This window comes from Vulpes vulpes, chromosome 16 (genome assembly GCF_048418805.1).
Source record: "Vulpes vulpes isolate BD-2025 chromosome 16, VulVul3, whole genome shotgun sequence".
NCBI lineage: Eukaryota > Metazoa > Chordata > Mammalia > Carnivora > Canidae > Vulpes > Vulpes vulpes.
In genome coordinates, this window is record NC_132795.1 from 74,636,631 (window position 1) to 74,663,731 (window position 27,101).

The following is a 27,101-nucleotide window of genomic DNA, read 5'->3' on the forward strand; positions in this document are numbered from 1 at the left end:
TACAGGTAATGAATCACGGTAACATTTGTCTTCTTCCTTTCCTACAGAGTGATGTAATTAGAAAACCCCAGGGTCATATTGAACTTAGTGCATCCTGCAGCATTTTAAGAGGAGATAACAAACAAACAGTCCAGGTACTTTTTTAAACCTTTTTTTTTTCCTTTTTCTTTTTTGTAATGTAAAACTTGGTTCTTATTTATCCAACCTAGCAGAGAAGAGGTTGGATGATTCAGTGTTTCTTTATTCTCTTTGTGTTGTGTGATGCCTCAAAAACATGTGAAACCCCAGGCCTTCTCAGTCAAAAATATAATATAAGCTAGATTTGTGTTGAGTAACTGACCACAGTGGGGTTTTTTTGGCCTTTTATACTGTTCAGTCTTCTTTCTCTATACTTACTATGCTTAATTTCCCAGCTGGTCTCAGCTCTCAAATGTCTAGCTATTTTAGGGAAGGTTTATCTGAGAAATGAATTCCCAATAAGATATTATTTGATGTACTACTAAATTCAGGAGAGTTTGTATTTTAATATAGAACCTGAAAATGGCATTTCTTCTATGAGCTTCAGCTGCTACAGCACCTAATTGGAAAGATACTGGTGAGGAAGAGGCTGCCTTACTTCTTATCAAGTCACACCCTAGACATAGCTGCTGGCTATTAACCCACAAAATAAGGCTAATCTTGCTTGAAACCTGTTAAATTTAAAACACACACCTGGGATCCCTGAGTGGCTTTAGTGCCTGCCTTCGGCCCAGGGTGTGATCCTGGAGACCCGGGATCGAGTCCCACATCGGGCTCCCTGCATGGAGCCTGCTTCTCCCTCTGCCTGTGTCTCTGCCCCTCTCTCTCTGTGTCTCTCATGAATGAATGAATAAAATCTTTTTTCTAAGATTTTTATTAATTTATTCATAGACTCAGAGAGAGAGGGGCAGAGACACAGGCAGAGGGAGAGGAAGAAGCAGGCTCCATGCAGGGAGCCCGATGTGGGACTCGATCCCGGGTCTCCAGGATCACACCCTAGGCTACAGGCGGCACCAAACCGCTGTGCCACCGGGGCTGCCCGAATGAATAAAATCTTTAAAAAATAAATAAATATATAAATAAATAAAACACACACCTCTGAGATCATTTGGTATATGCGATTTAAATTCAGACACTTTATTTTTGAAATGCCTTTAATAATTATTATTTTCTTATCTTGCTCCTTTGGAGAGTGGAATAAAGCTCATTATCAGTGTTTTCAGGAGATAATATCTGAGAACTGCCCAGGAATGTAAAGGGGAGAATCAGGGAAAGTTTCATTTTGAATCATGGCAGATAAGAATCATCTATAATTGGGGTGCCTAGGTGGCACAGTTGGCTAAGTGGCCAACTCTTGGTTTCGGCTCAGGTCCTGATCTCAGGATCCTGGGATTGAGTTCCGTGTCAGGCTGTGAGCTCAGGGTGGAGTCTGCTTAAGATTCTCTTTTCTGGGCAGCCCCAGTGGCTCAGCAGTTTAGCGCCGCCTTCAGCCCAGGGCATGATCCTGTAGACCTGGGATCGAGTCCCATGTCAGGCTCCCCGCATGGAGCCTACCTCTCCCTCTGCCTGTGTCTCTGCCTCTCTCTCTCTCTTTCTGTGTCTCTCATGAATAAGTAAAATCTTAAAAAAAAAAAAAATTCTGTTTTCCCCCTGTCTCCCCCCTCCATGTGCTACCTCTCTCTTTCCCACCCTCTCTCTAAAATAAGTAAATAAAATCTTTTTAAAAAAGAATCATCTATAGGCTTCTGAAATATTTGGAAATTTTGAAATGTGGTTCGAGACTGAAAAATTATGAGTTCAGTTATGAACCAATCATGTTAGTGGTAAGAATTTCTCTTCTTCTAAGCAAGGTCTTCTTACTTTATTTATAATTGATTTCTTCATTTCTATAACAAATAATTCCTCTTTATTTGCTGAAAATATATGACTGTATTACAATCTCCAATGCTGCTCACTTCAACAGCCAGGAGCCTGTGGCACATCTAAAGGAAAAAAAGAAAATGTAAACGAGATAAAAAATCATGACTCAAAAGCTTAATACTCTGAAAATTTTTAAAGTAAACTAAAGTGAAAAATATTATTTCAACATAAAGTTAATTATTATAATTCTCACGAAGTGGTTAAACTACTTTAAATTATTTATGGAATCCTTTATTTAGCTCCTAGGATTCAAGGTATGGCATGTTTGTTTCTATGTTAATTAATGATGTTTTTAGGATAGATAGGGAAATGCTATTAATCCTAAATCTTCAGAGTTTCCTTTCCTATCTCTTTCTCATCCCATTCTAGTTGACCACTGAAAAACACACATACTATCTGACTGCAGATTCTCCCAATATATTGGAAGAATGGATTAAAGTGTTACAGAATGTTCTCCGAGTACAAGCTGCCAACCCGCTTTTTCTGCAGCCTGAGGGCAAACCAACGGTGAAGGGATTGCTCACCAAGGTAGGAACTTTATGTGTGTAACAGTGTCCTAGGCAGTTGAGGAATTAGCCCCACTGATCATAAGTGGGGTCAGAGAGTATGTATATTGAATATTTATATTATCTTGGGTGGAGAAGGAAGTTTTACTTAGCATACCAAATGTTCTTACTATCAAAAATTCCCTAACCAGAATTTTTAAAAGATAGGTGAAAAGCTTGGGTAAGTGTTTGTAACGTGTGAAAAACAAGCTTTTCCTAATCAGTAAGTAAAGGGTAAATATCAGTGGGGGGAAAGGATCAAAAGACACAATGGGCAAGAAGTAGAGTTGGTAGACATAAAAAATACAAATGATATTTTCAAAAATCTGGTCAAGTTGTTCCTGGGTAGTTCAGTTGGTTAGGTGTCTAACTGCTGATTTTAGCTCAGGTCTTGATCTCAGAGTCATGAATTCAAGCCCCTACTTAAAAAAAACATCTGGTCAAAGAGAGGCTATTTTTAAAAATTATGAAACACAGCATTGACACAAATTAAGAAATCTGCTAGTGAGCATATTACTTTAGAGACAATTTGGGGAAAAGAAAAAAGGAAGACGACAATGGCAATTTGGCAGTGTCTTGACCAAAGTGTTAGTTCAGTGAATGCTTTTGAATGGAGAAATGAATGAATATTAAATGTTTAAAAACAACGATCTCAGTCCAAAAAAATTATAATTAGGAATTAGTCTTAGTTTGCAAATATTTAAGTGTAAGAACATCCATCACATCATTATTTGTTTTTTTTCCTATTTTAAAAAAATGATGTATAATTAACATACACTAAATGCAGATCATGGGACACCTGGGTGACTCAGTTGGTAAAGCGTCTAGCTCTTCATCTCAGCTCAGGTCTTGATCTCAGAGTCATGAGTTCAAACCCCGTGTTGGGCTCCACATTGGGCATGGAGTCCACTTAAAAAAATAAATAAAATTCATATTTTAAGTGTAGAGTTTGATGAGTTTTAACGAATATTTACTGTTACTCTCTCATGATATAGAACATTTTAATTGCCTCAGAAAGATTACTTGCATGGCACAGTTTATAATAAAGAAAAATTGGCCCCAACTTAAATGTAGAGTAGGGGATAGGTTTTTTTTTTTTTTTAAGTTTTTATTTATTAGAGAGAAAGAGAGAGAGAGAGAGCACAAGCTGTGGGGGGGGGGGCAGGAGGAACAGAGGCAGAGGGAGCAGACTCCCCACTGAGCAGGGAGCCCAGTGAGATGCTCAATCCCAGGACCCTGAGATCATGACCTGAGTCGAAGGCAGAGCCAAAGGCAGAACCAATTGAGCCACCCAGGTACCCTGAATAGGGGATAGTTTAAACAAGTGCATATAATCAGATAATACTTTACTATGCAACCATTTTAAATATTGTAAAAGAATATTTAGTGCTATAGAAATATGTTATGATGTATTGTTAGTTGAGATAATAGATATTAGTATTATGTTATCCTATTTTGTTATATACATCTATAGAAAAATGTCTGAATATGAAATATACCAAGATACAACTCTGATTTTATTCTTGTTTCATTCTGTTTTCTCACTTTTTTAGAATGAGGAAGAATTGATTTATGCTGAGATAAATATTATTTTTAAATTTAAAAAATCCTAATGGTCATTTTAAGAAAAAAAAACAATAAAATATTCACATATAAAGTATCATACACAAAAATAACCTCTAAATAATCACTCATCATTCAAGTGCTTTGTTTATGTAAGAAGTTAAAAATTTAGATTTAGAAGAGCTATGTCACCATGTAATTTATACTTAGCATTAATGTGGGAACATAGATGGGTGCTACTCAGTCATATTTACAGATTGACCAGCTACACCAAAATTAAGAGAAAAAAATTCACCATTATATTCAAAAAGAATCGTGCTATTTTCTTCCAAAATGTTACATTTTCGTGAAAATGTTTTTTCTGTTACCAATGACTTAGAATCTCCCTGGTATTATGCAAATATATATTTTCCAGTGAACACAGTGCCACTTTAAATCATAGTCTTGCTATAATTCATAATAACTAGTTGTCCTCCTATTTCACGGACAATGTTTATCAAACTCTTAGACTTTAATATGATCCTGTGGCTAAGGGTTTGTTGCTTCTCCCACAATTTGTTTGTTTGACTGTTTTTCATCCACATAGCAATGTCAGTTCTTGCATGTTACATTTATGCTATTCCCTGCCTCCCATCTCACAATTGCATTTTAAATGAGAATAAGTAGGTATCATTATCAGATGACTAAACCTTTTGGGGTTATAGACAGGATGCTTATTAGGTTTGCTTCCTACCATTTTTCATGTCCACCCCCATATTTTCACCCTCACAGCCTTATAAGAGAAAAACGTCCCTCACTTATTCTGAGTGACTTGTTCTGAGCTCTCATTCAGGCTACAATTTAAGATACTGTAGAACAACAGCACTTGAATACTTTGGGGGGGGAGGAGGTTTTTTCAAGTTGTCACATTGTTATTAAGTACAGAAATATGTAGGTAGATATTAAGAACTTGACTAATTTGATTCCGGATATTCAGTCTTGCAACTTTTATTTTAATGCTTAAGAAAGAACATTTTCTCTACAAAAAAAAGTCATTTGTTTAAAAAAACAAAAATTTATTTAGCAGTTACCACATGCCAGGCAACGGACTGAAGAATATTGAGAGGAGGAGGCCACTGCCCCATCCCTCAGAGAACCTCATAATCTGTTGGGAAAGAAAGGGAAATAGCATATTATAATGATATGTACCAAGTGCAATTATGAGATGCATGGTAAGGTCACAGAGAAATCTAATTTAGGCTGTGGGATCAGGAGAACTTCTGAGAGAAGATTCATTTGGGCTGAGTCTTTAGGGAGGAGGAGTAGTTATACCAAATGGCAATGGGCAGGGAAGGTTTCTCAGGCTAGGAGCCAGGGAGAACAGAGACAGGGTATTTCAAAACACTGACACTTAGCAGTGAAAACAAGTCCTTTGGAGAACAGGCTGGAGGAGCCTGATCATGGAGGGCTTTTTCTGCCTTGTTAAGAACTTTTTCATCCTGAAGGTGATGTGGAACCCTTCAGCTCTCTAACAAGGGCAGGGGCATATTCATGTTGTTAACAGATCACTCTGCTGAGAGGAAGGTGGCTTTGCTGGAGACAGGCTGGACATTCTAAGAACAATTTTCAGAAGTGGCTCTTATGAAGAGGATGAGACTGAATTGTTCATAGGGCAAGAGAGGAGAGGGTGAAGTTAAGTAATGGTAGGAGGTAAAATCTTCAGTTAGATTGATTGAATTTGGGGTTAGTAAGTGGGAAAGACAAAATCGACTGGGTGAAAGATGTTGCCACATAGGAGAGCTCAGGGTGGGGCACCTGGGTGGCTCAGTCACTTAGGTTAAGTGTCCGACTCTTGATTTCAGCTCAGGTCTTGATCTCAGGATCACAAGTTCGAGCCCTGCGTTGAGCTCCATGCTGGGTGTGGAGCCTACTTAAAAATGAATGAATGAATGAAAAGAGAGCTCAAGGAGGAGGAGAAATTTTAGGATGATTCAAAGGCTATTTTGGACACTGCCAATTTTTAGAGCTTTGAGGCTACCTGAGTTAAGGATTAATAAGTCCAGCAGAAGGTGGCAACACCACTCTACATCCAAGGAGGGGGGTTAGGTTGGAGAGAAGGATTTGGGGAATCCTCAGCATGTACGTAGTGGTGGAATTCGTGACAGTGAGAGAAGTCACCCAGGGACATGTGTGTTGTGGAAGAGCAGGGACTGGTGCTGGAACACTGGGTTTTACAAAGCCTAGGAGCACATAGAGGAGATGTGTAAAAAGACTCTGGAAGGTACATCATGGGGGCCCGGGAGTGGAATGTCTGACAAAGAAGGAGTAATCTGCAGTATCAGATGCCGTGGAGCACTCAGCAAGGAAGGCACATTGCAGTATGTTTAAGCATAAAGGGGAGGTGAAGAAGTGCAGTATTTGAGTTATTTGGATTTGGAGGACTGTCCATACAGTCCAGTGCATTAGAAGGAGCTGTAGGGAACATGGTATCAGGAGAAGCATTTTTAGGATGGCAAAGGCATCCCTTGAATTTGCAAACTGAGGGGAAGAAGCCAGGTGAGAGAGGTGAAGTGGGAAATGAAGAACAAGGCTCAGAAGAAGTGAGTGGAAGGGCATGATGCGTGGGCATGGTGGAAGGGCCGGGCTGGCAGAAAGGCAAAGAAGGATGAATATCTAAGTTTGTGGGGCATTGAGTGATACCACGTCCGATATCCTCAGTTTTCTTGATGAAGATTACTCCATAAGACAAAGTCACTTAGTGAGAATGAGGGAAAGAACTGAGAATAATCAGAGACACAGGGAAATACTCAAGGGCAGATAGAAAGGTCGATAAGTGTTATCAGGGCCTGCCTGACTTTAGTGATTTGAGTTCATAATTGATTATTTTTCTCTCACATCTTCCGATGCCCAGAAATAGGAACAGAGAATTTACATTGTAGTGATGTGAGGATAGTCATTTTTTCTAACATTTTGTTGTGTAAAATGTCAAATATACGGGAAAGTTGGAGGACTATTTTATAGTGAACACCCATACTGCCACCACATAGATTCTACAATTAATCTTTACTTGATTTATATATACCCATCAGGATGATATACATATATATGTCATAGGTGTGTCCCTATATATATAAAAGTATATATATGTATGTGTATATATATATACATATAAAGATTATATATATATACACACATATATGTATATATATAAATGTTTTCTTAATGGGCATTTTAAACATGTGAAAGTAGAACAAAGAATAGAATGTACCCTAATGTATTTATCACCCAATTTTAAGTTATTATCTATGGCTAATGTTATGTCTGAAAACCCCTCATAACCTTCTTTCTCTCTTCCCACACTCCCCACTGGATTACCTAAAAGCAAATGGAGATGAAATTTTATTGAGTGGATATGTTAGAACCAGGATATGTGACACAATCCCAGACCTCGGAGAAAGTTGTTTTGTGACCAAACTCAGTATCCAAGGTTGATAAGGAAGAGAGAGAGGCCAGGAGAGAACTGATAACCTGGAATAAAATGGAAGAACCAGGGGGACTTAAAGTTTGGCATGAGGTCAAAGAATAGGAGTGGTGCAAGTTAGGAGAGAAGGTGGGGGAGAAGGTTGAGATCAGAGGATAGATTGTCAGTTTCAGAAGTGGAGCAGTTTCTAGTGAAGAAAAGTTGAGGGTGTGGTAGAAGGATGGATGGCAAAAATGGAGAGATAATAAAGGTTCTTGGAAATGAAGAGAGCAAGAAACTGTGAGTTAAGGATGTAGCGAGGCAGTGAAGCAGAGGCAAGGGCAAGCGCATGGGTGCAAGTCCTGGCCCTGCCACCTGCCCACACGTCACCTTGACTAGGTTCCTTGCAGGCTCTGTGCCTGACTGTCCTCATCTGTAAAGTGGAGGGTTAGTCATAGTGCCACCCTCACAGAGTGCTGGGAGGATGAAATGAATTATTTAAGCACATAAAGTGCTTTAGAACAGTGCCTGGCACATCATAAACACTCCTAAAATGCTAGCTGTTATTCTCACAAGACTTTCACCTAGATAGGGAAGTCAGCAAGGCTGACTGGGTGGCAGGATTTGTGGTGAAAGCTACAGGCATGAGAATTTAGGAGCGGAGAGACAAATGTGGGAGACTATTTTTTTGTGATGACAGAGGCTAATGGTTAGGGTATGATATACCATGCCTTCAAAGTTTTAGACAGAACTGATAGGCAGGACCTTTGTTAGAGATTCAAGGTAAAGAGGGATTCTTTCAGTTATTTCATTCGCCAAAGCCCTGGAGTTTGAGGTCACCTTTAAATTTTTTATGAGGATTCTTCTAGCATAATTTGGTTTATTATAAATTTTTCAGAGTAACTCAGAGTTTTAAGAAATCCTAATACAGTCAGATGTATATGTAAAGATAGATTGTTTTTTTAAAACAACTTTTACAGTGAACTGGCAAAGGTCTTTGTTAGCTTGTAGTTCTTCAAAGGTACACATTGTTCTATTTTAAAGACAAATCATTTCAAAAGTATGCTCTCTACAGCCAGATGCATTATACTACAGTTTTGATGAGAGGCCCTTCTGGATTTTGTTTAAAAGAAGAAGAAAGAAAAAAAAAAGAAACCTGGGTGATGCAAACTGTTTAAAACTTCCAGGATATTTGTCTGTAAATATATGTTTCTAAATTTAATTAAACTGAAGCATGTCTTGTCACATGAGACATTTTTTGTTTCTGCTCAAGCCGGATTCTAAATCCATTAAACTGTCAGATGGTGGTGTTTGCTTAAACCCCAGCTTTGAAAGTCCAAAGGCTGGCTGCTTGAGTGGGTTTAAATGACACATGTTTTATTTCTCCTTATTCATATAGTGAGGAAGGAAACATTTATTGAGTAGCTACTATTATCTCTTATTTACAGGTTCTTGGTTCTTGGTCATCACGGCAGCCCAATAAGGTATTACAGTAACACCACATTATGGACAAAAAGGCTGAGAGGTTAAGTCAGTCACCTGAGGACCTCCGTCTAGCAGGAGGCAGAACTGGAATTTAAGTGATGGTCCCTTTGACCTCAAAAAACCAAGCCTTTTCTTCTGTGGTGACTTGCCTCCTGTAAAATCTGTTGTAGCAGTTGTTTGCTTCCTCCCCAGTGTATTACTATCAGAACAGTTCATTTCAACGTAAGTCATTCCAAGGGCCCTGCAAAACATGTATGCCTCCCCCGCCACCACCCCGCCACTGGGTCCCTTCCCCAGTGACCTCTCCCCTCTGCCCTCACTGCTCAGTCTCAGACACACCATCTCTGGGCCTTAACTCTTACCCCTTTGTCCAGAGTGTTCTTCCCTCAGATGACTGCATGGCTTGTCCACCTCCTTCAGGACTAGACTCAATATCAGTGAGGCCTTCTTGAGCTCTTTCTCTTAAACTGTAAAGCACACCCCCTCCCCGTTCCCCAAGCACTTACTTCTCTTCTGCATTAGTTTTCTCTGTAATACCTATCACCATGAGCAAGCATGACAACAGAATGTCAGGCTCTAGTTTTACTAGCCAATGTCTTAGGTTTCTAGGAGGTGGGCCTCTCCAGATTGAAGCCCACTCTGTCGCAGGAGAGGATCTAGCTTCAAGGCTTAGCAGGGCTGCCAGGGAACGATAGGGGAAATTCAACCAGGCATGCCACATTCTAGGTCTGGAGCATTGGGGCTTGTTGTAAACCTTACACACTGGCAAGAATGGAGTTTTTGGTGTTTTTTTAGTCTTGACAGTGTGGCTGGGATTGTCAAAGATCTTCAATGCCTGTACCTGGGCAGGACTGGGGCAAGGAGGAACTCACAGTAAGGATCTTCATAAAGCCACCAAAGAATGAAAAACCTACAATATTCAGTATACATTTTGATTAAATGTCTTCTACGTGAAACATATAAATGTAAATTTTTTGTGTTCTTCATGCTAGTATATAGCCTACTGCTGGTTTCATTGTCTGTCTTCCCCACAAAGTCGTGAGCTCCTTGTGGGAGGAGCCTGTGTCTTGTTCATATCCCTCTTCTCAGATCCTAGAGCAATCTCTGACTATTCATAGTCAAGAGCTAGATTCAAATTCTTTCCCACTTGCTTAACATCATTCCTGACATATAGGCAGTATTCAGTATAGAATTAGAAATTTTAATATTATTTTACTATTTTGTATGAATCCCTCTGGAGAAGGCATCAGATATTTTGAATGCATAAATCTTTAATATCTGCAAAAGCAGGAGAATTTTTTAGGTTTTAATCTTCTCATTTCTAACATTATTGAGGAGTTACCAGAGGCACAAGGTTATTGAAAATCTATGAAATATGGAAACTATGAAATACATTTATTTGTAGAATAGGCATCTTTTTTTTTATCCGTCCTTGAATCCTCAGCTCTCTCTAGGCATAGTCTTTGACATACACCAAACATTTAGTGAAACATGCCATTTTACTGCTATAACAGGTAAATCTTAAACCACATTTGGACAATGTAGGTTGGAATATCACTTAAACCTTAACAAGCTGGATACATACAGAGTTTCAGGGGGGGTGTATTTGCTATACTTCAAGGTGTTCTGAGCTACATTTGTAATTCTTTGAAATATGATTTCAGGTAAAGCATGGTTACTCCAAGAGAGTCTGGTGTACACTTATAGGAAAGACATTATATTATTTTCGTAGTCAAGAAGATAAGGTATGTATGTATTTTTAATAAGCTAATTAGAAATATTTTGTTTGTTGTGGCTTAAAGTTTTCTCTTTCACTCTTCCACTACTAATTAAAACTTTTGAATTTTTGATAAGGTTGAAATCTTGCATAAAATTTATTACTGAGGTAATCATATACTTCTAGGAGTCTTGATTCTATTTTTTTTTTTTAGGAGTCTTGATTCTTAATCAGAAGTCTTAGCAGCTTTTAAGTAATGCATCTTTGTCTTAAAAAAGAAAGTCTTCCCTATTCCCAACTGTCAACTTCTCATATTTGTCCAGGTTCTGATACACTAAGTGAGGCTGAATGAAGGGAACAGCAAGATAGGAAAGAAAAATCTTGGGAGGGAAAAGAATCCAGCCCTATCCCCTCAAATCCCTAGATACCACTTGTCTATCCACTGATCTATCCACCTTCTACCTATTTCATTTTTAAACTAATCTCCCAAAAAGAACTTGAGTTCTCTTCACTTTCAGGGCAAAAGGATGGGATAGCTTTCAAAGGTGAAATGTATGCCCAGTTATCACTATAGGTATTCCACATCTTCTTTGGATTACTGAAACTAAAACTTGAATCAACATGGCCAAAAGCACTTGCATAAGATAGTGATGCCAACTCCACAGAATGGGAGTCTATGACTGATTACTGTGTTCATGAGACCAGACTTCTTGATTCAGAGACCACATAGGTCAGTACTTACTTCTCTGTCCCATTTTCAGTCTGCACTCTCAGTTCTGACCAGTATGTATTTAAGACGCATGCCATTGGTCTCACTATTGCTCAGGTGGTGGAAATTAACACAGAAAAGCTATGAAAAATGATACCTCTGAAGTAATGCAACATGTACATAAAAATGCAACATGGGTAAGCACAATACAAAATTGTGCATTCAATATAATCTCAACTAATTTTAAGAAAAACAGAATCCACTCTATGTATTCCAGGTTTAACAGTTCTAATATAGAATTAGGGACATCCATAACTTTTAGAAAAGTTCTATAACTTTTCGGTTGGGGGAACAGAGGTCAGGGAAGCTGCCACTGGAGATTTGAGCCCAAAACTTGGAGGCAGCTGGTCCTCAACAGGTTAGAAGAAGCTCTCACATCAGCCCATGCATTTGACTGCAAGTGTCTCAAGAGAGTAACAACTTTTTCACCCTTACCTTCCACACCTCATGTAGGTTCTCTCAGAGCAGACTCTGAGAACCCTGGGGATAAGGGGATTCTGAGAGACAGAGTTCCAAACTTCTGCAATTACTGGGAGACTTTAAAAGTGAGTGGTTGGGATGGCAAGTTTATAATTCTCAGGTTGGCACATCTATGTAAAAATATGCATAGCAAAAAGTTCAGAAACAACTGTACAAAAGAAGGGGTGCCTGGCCGGCTCAGTTGGTGGAGCACGTGACACTTGATTTTGGTGTTGTGAGTTCAGGCCTCATGTTGGGTGTAGAGATTACCTAAAAATAAAATCTTAAAAAAGAAAAAAAAAGAATTATACCAAAATGCTGAGTAATTATCTGTGATGGTAGAATTTACGAATGATGTTTTTCCTACTCTTTTCTTATACCTTTCTATATTTCCTATAATAAGTATCTGTTTTATAAATAAGAAATTACTTAAAATTTGCTAAGAGAGTAGAACTTAAATATTCTCAATAATAATGATCTAATAAAAATGGATAACATTGGTCACAGAAGAAATAAATCAGAAGAATGTAAATTGATGAGTAGAAATCCATTATAATCACTGGAAAAGTATTGATAATGTATGTAAATTTGTATAGACCCATTTCATTGCATGCTATAGATGTTTCAGAAACAATTTGTTCTTAATCTGGATCAGTATCTTTTTTTATTCAGTCAAAATATGTAAAAACACTAGCTCTATTTACTATTTATGGAGCCTTGGTGAATTCTATAGTAAAATGAATAATCATCTTTAAATGTTGGGGTGGAAGGGTCTTGCTTTTCATATGATTGGATATGCCTAAACATAATTAGGATAGTATTGTCATATATTATCACAGTAGAATTAGTTTTCTTTATCCCATTTTTAGAAGCTTGCTATCTATTTATTATTATAAATATGCTATAAATGTATAATAAATATGTTCAATGAATAAAATTTTATTTATTCTATAAGTAAAACATATTATTCATTATCTATTTATTTGGTTTTTGTTTTACTGCCTTTCTTTTTCTGAAAGCATGTAGGTAAGTTAATTTTATGTTTTTCCTTCAGAAGTAAATTTTCTTCTTTCAGTGCCCAAAATAGTGTTTTGCACATAGTGACTACTGAGAAAATAGTCATTAATGTAATGGGGAAAAGTCATGTTTCCCATTTGAAACAATACATTTAATTAAATGAATTACTTTTGTACAATTAATTAGCTTTTAGGCAGATAATAATTCAGTTTAGATAAGATATCCAGGTAAAACCTCACTGGGAAGGTGACATTTTAATTAGGTTCTAAAGGAAGTAAAAAAGCAGCCATGTGGGTATTTCGGGCAATAACATGCCAGGCAGCAGGAACAGCAGGTGCAAAGGTCCTGAGGCCGGAGCATGCCAGTGTGTTTGAGGAATAGTGAGAAGGTCAGTATTGATGCCAAGGTTTGGAGCTAAACAGAAAAAGTTGCCATCAAATAGAGAAGACTGGGCATAGCAGGTTGTTTGAGATGCTATTAGGCAGCTTAGTAGAGATAATGAGTCTGGGGTTACAAATAGGAGAGTAGCTAATATATGCCAGTACTGAAGCTGTGAGCTTGGATGAGATCACCCAGAAACTGAGCATAGATGGGAAAAAAATCCAAGCTTTGAACCCTGGGCCTGAGCATGAAAATGGATGACAATAAATATCCTTGAGGTTAGAATAAACATTTTCCAACTGCAATTGCAAACCTGATAAAATATTTTAGAAACTGTAATTTGAAACAGACCATGTATTTTCTTGGAATAAATGTACTTAATTAAAGCAAAAGTATTTAAACAAATACGCTAACTATTTAACACCCAGATAGAATTGCTTTTGTCAATAAAAGTAGGTAAAATTCAATATAAATCAGTTTTAGAAAATAAATAAATAAATAAATAAATAAATAAATAAATAAATCAGTTTTAGGAAGTTGTTTTTTTTTTTAGGAAGTTTTTCTTATTCTTAAAGTAAAACGGAAGAAATCATGGCATTGTTTTGTGATATATATGTTAATAAATCCCCTCAAAACACTTCTCAATGGGGATTGGGGTGATAGTTAAGCACAATTCTTTGTATCAGCTGCCTAACTTTGTCATTTTTTCTATGAATAGTATTGAGACTTCGTCTACACTGTCCTTTTGATCCAATATCTCAATCAATTCAATTCTGTGGGGTCGGAGGGAGAAGGTCAAATGAATATTTTGACTGAATTACATAATTGCTTGACTAGGTAATGGGTCATCTTAGTGTAATGAATAATCTGAACCACTGCACAGAACTAGCTTCTTGTCTAGTACTCGAACTGTTCTTTTATATTACAATTGGGCATTTTCGTTGTGGCTAATACTTTTGTAACAATGTGGGTAACCCAACTGCATTTAAAAAAAAGATATGCTTAATAAAGGTAAGAATGGAAGGGACTATGAAAAATTTTAGTGGAAAAGATCGAGAAAGTGCCTTCCTCACAATCACTAACATTTACTTTAGTTTCCTTTAGGTCAAATCAAACTCTGGGAGGCTAACGTTGAAGAGGTTGACAGATCCTGTGATTCAGATGAAGATTATGAAGCCAGTGGAAGAAGTCTGTTATCCACACATTACACCATCGTGATCCACCCAAAAGACCAAGGTCCAACTTACCTCCTAATTGGATCCAAGCATGAAAAGGTACCTAGGGGCTTACTGGTTGGTTTTGAATGATGTGCATTGGTGTCATTAAGTACCGCTAATAATTACCAAATCAGTTTTATGTACATGAAGAAGAGAACTCTGTTAAAGACCTTCAGCTCTATTTTCAGAGATTCTTCATGTCCCTGGAAACTAGCCTTGTTCACATGTGTCATTTTTCTATCCTCTCATTAAAAGTGATCTCAAGGCTAAAATTATTACATGGAGTTGGAAGACAAAGGGACCTTAGTTCAAAATGTGAATTTCTTAGACTAGGTATTTTGGGGTGGTTCTAAGGCCTCCTCCTTATATTTTTGACTCATTTGCAACAAAATATTGGTTTAGATACAATTGAAAATGAATTATTATATGTATTATATGTATTGTAATAAGCAAACAATATAAAAAGTTAATATAAAATAGAAATATAAACTGTGATAAAAGAGGCATCACAAATTAAGGGGGAGGTAATGGGTAATTCAATACATAGTATGGTATGATCATTATATATTGAGGACATTGGCTATTTAGGAAAACAGTTAAGTTTTTTATCTCCCACATATAGCAAAATAGTTCTAAATGAATTTAAAGAGTTAAATGAGATTATTTTTTTCAAAAAGCCCTTATCTGATCTCTGAATAGTAAGTACTTTATGAAAAGAAAAAGCAATGTAAGAAATCACGGTAGAAATGGGTGATAGATTTGACTATAAAAAATTGAGGAGCGCCTGGGTGGCTCAGTCGGTTAAGAATCTGCCTTTAGCTCAGGTCATGATCCTGGGGTTTAGGGATTGAGCCCTGTGTCATTGGGCTCCCTGCTCAGTGGGAAGTCTGCTTCTCCCTCTCCCTCTGACCCTCCACCGTGCTCATACTCTCTCTCTCTCTGAAATGAATTTAAAAAAAATTTTTTAAATGAAAATAGTTGTTTATATCAAATAAAATCACAAAAAGAACCAAAAAGATAATATAAAAAAATAAAATATTTCATGAATGGCTACTATATCTTTAACATATAAACAACTTTTATAAATTATTCCTTCCTTTTTAAGGCATTATATTGCATTGTATGTATATACCACATTTACTTTATCCATTCATCTGTCAGTGGACATTTAGGCAGCTTCCATGTCTTGGCTATTGTGAATAATGCTGGAAATAAACAAGTGAATACAGATATCTCTTCATGATCCTGATTTCAATTTGTTTGGATACATACTGAGAAGTAGAATTGCTGGATTATAGGATAATTCTATTTTTAGTTTTTTGAGGAGCCTCCATAATGTTTCCCATAGCGGCAGCATCAGTTTGTATTCCCACTAGCAGTGGATAAGTGTTCTCTTTTCTCCACATCTTTGCCAGCATTTGTTACTTTTTTAAATAAAAGACATTCTTTTTTTTTTTAAAGATTTTATTTATTTTTTTGAGAGAGAGTGCATGAGCAGGGGAAGGGAGAGAGAGAAGCAGATTCCCCAATGAACTAGGAGCCTGATGTGGGACTTGATCCCAGGACTCTGGGATCATGACCTGAGCTGAGGGCAGACTCTTAACCACCTAAGCCAGCCAGGTGTCCCTGGAAAAGCCATTCTAATGAGTTTGAACCTTATTAGGGTTTTAATTTGTATTTCCTCAATGATTGTCAATGTTGAACACCTTTTCATGTTGGCTATTTGCATGTTTTCTTTAGAGAAATGTCTGTTGAGTTCCTTTGCCCATTTTTTTTCTTTTGCTCATTTTTTAGTTGAGCTACTTGTTTTTTCACTATTGGGTTGTAGGAATTCCTTATGTAGGATATATATGTTAATATCCTTATGGATATTAACCCTTTATCAGATAAATGGTTTGCAAAATATTTTCTCCCATTTCATAGGTTGCTTTTTTGTTTTGTTGAGTATTTCCTTTGCTGCACAGAAGCATTGACCAAGGTCAATGTCCAGAAGCTTTGTCACTATTTTTTTTCCAGGACTTTTGTGGTTTCAGGTCTTATGATTAAGACTTTATTCCATTTTGAGTTGATTTTTATGTGTGATGTAAGATAAGGGCCCAATTTCATTCGTTTGCATGGGATATCCAGTTTTTCTAACTTACTTACTTACTTACTTACTTACTTACTTTATTTATTTATTTATTTATTTATTTATTTATTTATTTATTTCAGATTTTATTTATTTATTTAAAATTTTATTTATTTATTCAAGAGAGACACAGAGAGAGAGAATGGCAGAGACTTAGGCAGAGGGAGAAGCAGGCTCCATGTAGAAAGCCTGATGTGGGACTCAATCCGGAGTCTCCAGGATCACGCCCTGAGCCAAAGGCGTGGGTGGGGATATTGGATATTGGATATTCTCAACTGCTGAGCCACCCAGGCGTCCCACTAACACCATTTGTTGAAGAGACTATCCTTTCCCCATTGTGTATTCTTGGCACTCTTACAAAAGATAAGTTGACCAGTTTTGCATGGGTTTATATCTAGGCTCTCTGATCCATTGGCCTATATGTGTGTTTTCATGTCAGTACATGATTATTGTATTGACAATAGCTGTTTGATTATTGTACCTTTGTAATATATTTTGAATCAGGAAGTGTGATGCCTCCAGCTTTGTTCTTTTTGGTCAAAATTGCTTTGGCTACTCAGGGTCTCTTGTGATTCCTTAGGATTGGTCTTTCTACTTCTGTAAAAAATGCTGTTGGGATTTTGATAGGAATTGCACTGCATCTGGAGGTGCTTTCAGTAGTATGGACATGTTAAAAATACTCTACCAATCCATGAACACTAAATGTATTTGTGTCTGCTTTAATTTATTTCATCAGTGTTTTATAGTTTTTGATGTCTAAGTCTTTCACCTAGTTTGTCAGGCTTATTCCTAATATTTCATTCCTTTTGATGCCATTGTAAATAAGATCATTTTCTTCATTTCCCTTTTAGAGAATTCATTATTGGTGTATAGAAATGCGACTGACTTATGTATGTTGATTTTGTATCCTACAACTTTGCTGAATTCATTTCTTAGTTCTAACAAGGAATGTGGAGTTTCTAGAGTTTTCTATGTATAAGATCGTGTCGTTGGCAAAGAGAGATAATTTTACTTCTTCCTTCCCAATTTGGATGCTCTTTACTTCTTTTTCTTACCCTTTTGCCCTGGCCAGGACTTCCAGTGCTATATTGAGTAGAAGTAGCAAGAGTGGGTATCCTTACTTCATTCCAGATCTGAAAGGAAAAGCTTTCAGTTTTTCACCATTGAGTATGATATTAACTATGGGCTTTTCTTATATGACCTTTATTGTGTTGAGGTAAGTTCTTTCTAGGTATTATTTTCTTCTTTAAATTCTCTGGATTTCCCAAGTATCTTATATGTGTTATTTATATGTATTGGGAATCAGATTTTTTTTTTTAATCAGATTTTATTATTTTTTAAAGGTTTTATTTATTTATTAATGAGAGACACAGAGAGAGAGACAGAGACACAGGCAGAGGGAGGAGAAGCAGGCTCCATGCAAGGAGTCTGATGCAGAACTCAGTCCCCAAAATCCAGGATCATACCCTGAACCAAAGGCAAATGCTCAACCAATGAGCCGCCCAGGTGTCCTGGGAATCAGATTTTAAATTTGATAGACTTTATTATCTTAAAAGAATATGAACTGTTTGTATTTATTCTCATCTTTCAACCTTGTACTAACTTCCTTAATTTTATCATGCTTTTCTAAGAAACAGATATAGAATGCAATAAAAAATATGAACAGTGGGAAGAGGCACTATGAGTATAATTCAAGTGAGCCTGCTTCAGAACTGTTTGACTAGGTGGCTTTGGGTTATTATTTTAAAATTAAAGAATTTTTTCAGTGTCAAAGCTTTCCACTGTTTATACGAGTTGTTTTTTTCTTTAAGTCATCACAAATTATATCCTAGTTAAATCTCTAATAATGTGTTTTGACTTGAAGGACACTTGGCTTTATCATCTGACTGTTGCAGCAGGAAGTAACAATGTTAATGTTGGATCGGAATTTGAACAACTCGTTTGCAAACTGCTCAATATTGAAGGAGAACCTTGTAAGTTCACAAGATATGAGGTTTTATGATTTATGAGATGGACCCAGGCCCCTTAGCCTAATGGAATTTTCACTTCGTGAGTGCCTGCTTCCCTGTAATTTACCTATCATTTCGTTGGCTTTGTTTGTTGTGGGCCAAGTTTCTCACTGTAGTTCTTAGGCTCCACAGACACCATCATTCCCTGATATGCTATGTCCTGTAACCTTTCTGTCTTTGCTCACATTACTCCTTCTGTCTGAAACTTCCTCCTTCCTTCACATTTCTCACTAACCTGCTAAAATCCTACTTACATTAGGAACTCCTGCTGCCAGCAAGCCTACTCCACATCAGGATCTGGCTCATAAAAGGCACTTACAAATGTTGAAAGTATGCACTCTGCATTTAACTCCTTTATAGCATTTGTTGCTTCGCATTGAAATTATTTTTTTTTATTGCTCAGGTGTCCCCACTGAGAGTATAGATTCTATGCTATGCTTTACATAATACAGAGATCCTATTTGGAGTATCTAGCATAGGAATTTAATAAATGTTGATTTTAGGAAAGACTTCAAGTTTATCTTTCAGTCTCCTTCTTTGGCTTCTCTTCTCTGTCTCTCACCACTTTCTTCTCAGAGGCATCTTCTACCTGGGTCACCAGTCTTTAGCACATTTCAGCAATGTGATAGTGCCCTGGTAGACTTGCCTCAGCCTAGAATATGAGGACCAAACTCCTGGATTTAGTTTATCCAAAACAGAAACATGAAGATCGCAAATAAGATAATGTTGTTGAAGGTTTTTCGTGACCTGTATGACTTAAGGTTGTGAGTCAGGACTGAATGACTTATTTCTAAAGGGCTAATTAATGGGAGGGCAAAATAAGTGATTCTTCTGTTTTCTGTTCACATTTTATTATGTATTTAGCTTCTCAGATATGGAGACACCCTACCTTGTGTCACAGCAAAGAAGGAATCATTTCCCCACTGACAACACTACCTTCTGAAGCTCTACAGACAGAAGCTATTAAATTATTTAAGGTAAAACTTTATATGGGTTTATATGTTGAAAATTTTGTTGGAAAAAATAAAAGTAAATAATTTAGGTTATAAAGTTTCACTCTCTACCCAAAAATTCAAAATGTGAACATCATCATTGTTTTTGTTATTAAGAAAACCTACTAAAATAAAATTAGGTGAATTTAATGTGCTTTCTGAGTGGAGATTTGGGATTTACTTAAATAAACTCTGAGTGGTTTGGAGAGTGTAAAACATTTAATATCAGAAGAATTATTTTCCTTTCAGCATCTCAAAAGGAGGGATTTCTCATATAATACCTACCTTAGTGTTGGAGGAGAGGTGTCAACATCCTCCTTCTTGTCTAGTGCTGTTCTCCAATCCGTATTACTCAACAGCTATTAGAAATCCCTGATCACTTGGAACTTACCATTCCATTATATCACTCTTTATCCCCTCATCTCTGTCATCAGTCATTTTCTGGTAACTCTTCAAATTTCGTTAAGGATTTTGGCTCCCAATTCACACTCTTTCTTTCAACCTCAACTTTTGCCATTATGTTGAATGATTTTATTATCACTTCACTCACCAGTGCCATGGTCTTAAGATTCCTGACCTTCTTAATGTCAGTAAGCTTCACTTGTAGTCAGCTTCACCTTCCCATTCTCCATGTCCTCATCCTGACCCACCATTCCTTATACCACCTCTAAAAACTTATGTTCTAATATCTCATTCTATAACCATAATCTCTTAGCCTTCGAGTTTCCTTATTTTCTTATTCTTCCATTTTTCATCCTAAAACCCTTGTTTTGAGCCATTTATTTTCTTTGGGATCAAGAGAAAGCATGGTAATTGTCTCTTGGCTTTAATTCCTTCTTTATCCAGTCTAGATGGCTTTCATTAATACTCAGTTCCTTGGGACCCATAATTCTGTGCATTCTTCAGCCAAACCCCAACATAAAGCAATGCTGCTCTCTTGTCCATTTCCATATTGATCAGATGCACACAGCTAGAGAACATCAAGCAAACATGTGTGGACTAGAGCCAATATAAATCCATTGTCTTCATTACTCAGGGCTGACTCCTCTTCTTTTGCTTGTCTTTGGTCACACACACACACACCCCAAACTCCCTATTCAATAATTTTCTCTACAACCAGTTTACCTTCTATTTCATTGAAAAAACTAGAGAGCATCAGACATGAATACCTCAAATCTCTCTTCCCAACATACATTCTTTAATTTATTTTCTTTTTCTTCCTTTCTTCCAGTTTCAGAATCTTATGTACCTTCTGTGGATTCAGGTCTTGACTCCATATCAGGACCATTTTGCCCTAGTTTCTGAGTTTCAATTTTTGTCTTTCCTTTGGCTTCTTCTTACCTACATTCCTCCCATCTTAAAAAAATCATCTGTTTATTAGATAATATAAATCATTATTAATTTGGGGGTATGATATGGTGGCTATAGAAAAAACCTTAGCACTTGGAGATCCATACTGAAGTATTTATTGACAAAATAACACAATGTACGTTAAAATATTCCAGAAAAAAAGTGGAAGAGAGTTTAAATTAAACAAGTTGGCAATATGCTAATGATTGTTGACACTGGGTAATGGGTATATGTGTAATGTTACACATTACACTGTGTAACAGTGTCATTACACTGTTCTCTTCATTTTTGCTCGTTTTAAAAATTGCTGTAATAGACATTTTTTAAAAATCCTCCTGTAGAATACACAAATATCCCAACCAAGAAAGATTCCATACAGATATGTTGGAAAATCTGGATGAAGGAATGAACGTTATGACAAAGTATAAATGACCCAATTGAATGGAAAATGAAATTTAAATAGGGGAATTGGTCTATCTCTATAAGAATAAATCATTTCAATCCTGTGTCCCAAAGCATAGAAAAGGAATGAAATTTCCCCAATTCTGTTTTTTTCTTTTACTTTTTATTTTGGGAAGTTTCAAACCCATGTAACAGTAGAGAAAATATGAGGTCAAGGTGCTTGTGACCCACTCTACAGGTGTCAGCACATGGCTGATTTTATTTATTTTTATTTTTTATTTTTTTTCCTGTTGTTGCTTTTTCTTTTTTTTAAATAATAAATTTATTTTTTATTGGTGTTCAATTTACCAACATACAGAATAACACTCAGTGCTCATCCTGTCAAGTGCCCCTCTCAGTGCCCGGCACCCATTCACCCCCAGCCCCCCCTCCTCCCCTTCCATCACCCCTAGTTCATTTCCCAGAGTTAGGAGTTTTTATGTTCTGTCTCCCTTTCTGATATTTCCTACACATTTCTTCTCCCTTCCCTTATATTCCCTTTCACTATTATTTATATTCCCCAAGTGAATGAGAACATACAATGTTTGTCCTTCTCCGATTGACTTACTTCACTCAGCATAATACCTTCCAGTTCCATCCACGTTGAAGCAAATGGTGGGTATTTGTCATTTCTAATGACTGAGTAATATTCCATTGTATACATAAACCACATCTTCTTTATCCATTCATCTTTCGATGGACACCAAGGCTCCTTCCACAGTTTGGCTATTGTGGACATTGCTGCTAGAAACATCGGGGTGCAGGTGTTCCAGCATTTCATTGCATCTGAATCTTTGGGGTAAATCCCCAACAGTGCAATTGCTGGGTCGTAGGGCAGGTCTATTTTTAACTCTTTGAGGAACCTCCACACAGTTTTCCAGAGTGGCTGCACCAGTTCACATTCCCACCAACAGTGTAAGAGGGTTCCCTTTTCTCCACATCCTCTCCAACATTTGTGGTTTCCTGCCTTGTTAATTTTCCCCATTCTCACTGGTGTGAGGTGGTATCTCATTGTGGTTTTGAATTGTATTTCCCTGATGGCAAGTGATGCAGAGCATTTTCTCATGTGCATGTTGGCCATGTCTATGTCTTCCTCTGTGAGATTTCTCTTCATGTCTTTTGACATGGCTGGTTTTATCTTCATCTCCCCACTCCCACTGCTCCCCAACACTGGATTACTCTGAAGCACTTCTCAGTCATCATATCACCTGATTCTTTTTGTGAACTGTTACTTTGATACCAAACCCCGTAAAAGATTGTACAAAACAGAGCATTTCATGCAAAAACTAATACGATCTTAGTAACAAAAACCAGCATCACTTTAAAAGAATACCAAGTCATGACTAAAAGAGACTTACTCCAAGAAATCAAGGACGGCTAAATATTAAGGTGTCTATTACTTTTATATGTATCAGGTAGACAGTCATCTCCATAGATTGAAAAGGCGTTTGACAAATTCAACATTCATAAAATAATGATAGATACTTCCTTAACACGATGAAATTTAATGGTAGAAATCTTTTTTTCATTGAGCATTTCATGTAATGCTTGGGTGCAATGCTTTACATTAGAGAGTAAATTTATTTGATTATATTCTGTTCTCAGAAGAGGTAAAGACTATCTTTTTTTTTTTTTTAATTTCATTTATTTATTCATGAGAGATACAGAAAGAGAGAGAGGCAGAGACACAGAGGGAGAAGCAGGCCCCATGCAGGGAGCCTGATGTGGGACTTGATCCCGGGTCTCCAGGATCACACCCTGGGCTGAAGGCGACGCTAAACCACTGAGCCAAAAAAAAAAAAAAACCACTGAGCCACCAAGGCTGCCCAAGACTATCTTTTATATATAACAACACGGTAGTTAAAGCCAACCATTGGTGTTTATGAACACTTCCCTTTAAACTTTCTTATATAGATTATATTTAATCAGATTTTGAATGCATTTACTGTATCACTATGTGCTGTGTAGAGAACATAAGGATAAATAAGACAGAGGCACTGCTCATATGAAGTTTTTTTTTTTTAAAGATTTTATTTATTTATCCATGACAGACACACACACACACAGAGAGAGAGAGAGAGAGAGAGGCAGAAACACAGAGGGAAAACTGGCTCCATGCAGGGAGCCCCACGTGGGACTTGATCCCAGGTCTCTAGGATCACGCCCCAGGCCAAAGGCAGCGCTAAACCACGAGCCACCCAGGGATCCCCTCTCATATGAAGTTTATAGTCTGGTAGATGACAGATCATTCACGTTCTGTATACTTTTTAAATGAATGTATATTCCACTCTTGGTGGAGTGTTCTATAAATGCCCACTAGGTCATGTTGGTTGACTATTCAAGTTTTCTAAATCCTTAATGATTTTCTGTCTCCTTGTTCTCTCAATTATTATGAGAAGAATATTGAAATCTCCAACTATATTTGTGCGTTTGTCTATTTCTCCTTGCAATCCTATCAGATTTTGCTCCACACATTTGGAAGCTGTGTTATTAAGCACATAAGCAGTCAGGATTGTTATGTCCTGTAGCAGAACTGACCCCACTGTCATCATAATGACCCTCTCTGTCTCTTGCAGAATTGCTTGCTCTGAAATCTACTTTGTCTGATTTTAATGTTGCCATTCTGGATTTCTCTGGGTAGTGTTATCATAATATATCCTGTTCCATCCTTTTAAACAAAAACTGTTGCTATGAAGAGAATCAATATAATCCATGCAGAATAAATCTAATCGTATCTCCCCTTGAATATCTCTTTTCTGTTTTAATTCAGACATGCCAGCTTTTTATAAATGCAGCAGTGGACTCCCCTGCGATTGATTACCATATATCTCTAGCCCAGAGTGCTCTGCAAATCTGTCTGACACATCCTGAGCTACAAAATGAAATTTGCTGTCAGCTCATTAAACAGACAAGACGGAGACAGCCACAGAATCAACCAGGACCGCTGCAGGTGTATATTGACACATATACATGCAATTTAAAGTGATGTTGTTTTCCTCACGTAAGCATGATACATATTCAATATAGGCATTTGAAAAATGCAAAAAGTATGAAAAGGAAAAAATAGCTATCAATATTTTGATGTATATTCTTTCCATTTATTTATATATTTGTACATTTCCATATAAATATGCATGTGTGTGTATTTATGCACACTCACTGTTTCCACATCACTTGAGCTGCAGTGTGCATACTACTTTTTTAAAAACTGTAGAACATAACATTTCCCCTGTATCCTTCAACATTCTTCAAAAACATGAATGGTGCATTAATATCAATCACTACATATTTAGGTTCTTCCACTCATTTTTCTTTTCTTTTTTTTTTTCTTTAAAGAGTTTGTTTATTCAGGAGAGCCACAGAGAGAGAGGCAGAGTCATAAGCACAGGGGGAAGCAGGCTCCCCAGAGTGAGCCTGATACAGGACTCAATCCCAGGACCCCAGGAACACGACCTGAGCCGAAGGCAGATGCTCAACCACTGAGCCACCCAGGCATCCCCCAATCATTTTTCTTATACTAGATACCACTACAGTAGACATCTTTGAACTTAAACCCTGTGCACAAGCCCAATGAATTTCTTTGAATCCATTTGTAGAATTTCTGTATATTTTCAACAATGTTCAGTGTAATTCTTTTAAACTCCTTCCAGATAAAGAGTGGTAGTGATTTAGGATGCATTTCTTTATTAGTGTAGCTGAGTATATTTTCAGGTGGCTTTTGATCACTGATGTTTACCCTTCAATGAATGCCTGTTTTCATCTTTGCTTATACCTCTCTATTAACTGCAGGATGAAACCAGAAAGTTCTTACCCTAGCAAATAGTACTCTCAGGGGTCCAGGTTCCTGGTACTTGAAGCTTATACAGTTTAAGCTTATACTATTACTAACATGTTATTTTATTTTTTGTTAAAGTATATTACTTTCATACATTTTAAAAGAACATAGGATGATGTAAACACAGTCAATAGGGCCTTTCCCAGGTCTTGGAGGACCCATGCACAAACGATGTTGGAAGCTTAAGCTTAACCTGCATTGAAGACCCTTCATAATCTAGCTTTAGGGGCCTCCTCTTTCTCCACTTAATTTTATGCATCCTGCATCCTGCATCCAGCATACACTGAAAGAATAAACATATCCCATTCTTCAAACAAACCATGCTGTTACATTGTCCTTCACCTTGCATCTGCTATTCTTCCTGTTACCTGAATCCCCTGTCTCTCTTCCCACCTGTCGACTTTACAGTTGGCCTAAGCAACACTCTCCTGTGAATTGTTCCCTGACACCCACAGCAGTTAGTTTATTCCCTCCATTTGGTTATACTTTAAAAAAAAGATTATAACATGATATTGCCCATGTTATATTGTAAATTATTGTTAAAATATATAAGGTCTTCTCCTAGGCCATAAATAACTCAAGAAGAGACAGTACATTTTTCTCTTCCTTTTTCATATAACATTTATAAAATGATTGAAGTTATACTTGCTTAATAGAAAATAAATAAAATAGAGAAGAGGATACAGAATGGAGCAAAGGAAAAACAAAAATTACATATAATCCCATTACATAGAGATAACCTCTGCTAATATTTTTATACTTGCCCCCTATTTTAGATATGTATATATGTGTATGTATGTGTAGGTAGATTGGTTTTGGTTTGGGGTATATGATTTTTTACTGTTTTTCAGTCTGCCTTTCCTCAAAGCCATTACTTCTATTTCAGAAAATGAGTAAATACATAAATGGACAAAAAGGGGAACAATGCCCCTCATATTTGAGAGGAATGTCAAAAAGGACTACCATAGCTACATGACCTTTGGCACCTCAGTGTAGACAATTGGGTGCATAACTCGATGAATGATGGAATGTGGAATGTTTTCCAATTTATGTATTATAAATACTTTAAGCAGATAATGTTTCTGGGAGAGAAGCAAAAACAACCGGGGGTGGGGGGTCGGGAGGCAATAAAGGCCATCATCATCCCTTTCTTCAACCTGTCAGTCATACTGGTTCTTACTTGGACCTTCTGACTGCCAGGTGGTATCTAACCTGTGGTGCTTCTCTTTGCCCAGGGCTGGCAGCTCTTGGCTCTCTGTGTTGGGCTCTTCCTTCCCCACCATCCTTTCCTGTGGCTCCTCAGGCTCCACCTAAAGAGGAATGCAGATTCCAGGTGTGCAGAACACTAGCCAGCTGAACCGTTTATGTGGCTCTGAAAGTCGACAATAAGTCATAAGTATTTAGTAACCTGCCAGGTATATTTGCAGAAGAATGCGTGGAACAAATGTTGGTACGGGAAGCCTTTGGTTGTCCTTTATGTGAGGCTTGGAAAATATTTCCTTTGTTTGTGTTAAAACTCTTACAGAAGACTGCAATGAGAACTTGAAAAACTGACAAAGAATATTTTTAAGTGAGAAGTCTTTGTACACTTCAGGGATGAGTGACTTAGCAATAGTGGGTGCTCATTTTTCTCTACATTGCTATTTTTCTCTACGTTGAGTTCTTTTATAGTGAAACTTCCCTGATGGTCTTCCCTCCTCTTATACTTGTGTGTATTTGAATTACTTCAGAATTTTTACCCCCTTTAAAAAAACATTGAAAATCTACCTGTCAGTATGGATTTCTTACAGTGGGACCCAGGGCACCCAGCCAAGGG

At 37.2% G+C, this 27,101-nt stretch overlaps 1 protein-coding gene across 3 annotated transcripts in view; it reads left to right on the plus strand.

Annotated features, from left to right (window-relative positions):
• Positions 1-27,101, plus strand: part of PLEKHH2 (pleckstrin homology, MyTH4 and FERM domain containing H2) — a 110,818-nt gene that overhangs the window by 55,486 nt on the left and 28,231 nt on the right. For all 3 annotated transcript variants that reach the window (XM_072742617.1, XM_072742618.1, XM_072742619.1), the window contains 8 exons: positions 48-134; positions 2,308-2,466; positions 10,635-10,715; positions 14,408-14,587; positions 18,523-18,631; positions 19,532-19,644; positions 24,221-24,400; positions 26,521-26,618. In XM_072742617.1, the coding sequence (XP_072598718.1) occupies positions 48-134; positions 2,308-2,466; positions 10,635-10,715; positions 14,408-14,587; positions 18,523-18,631; positions 19,532-19,644; positions 24,221-24,400; positions 26,521-26,618 (1,007 nt within the window). The remainder of the gene's footprint in view (positions 1-47; positions 135-2,307; positions 2,467-10,634; positions 10,716-14,407; positions 14,588-18,522; positions 18,632-19,531; positions 19,645-24,220; positions 24,401-26,520; positions 26,619-27,101) is intronic.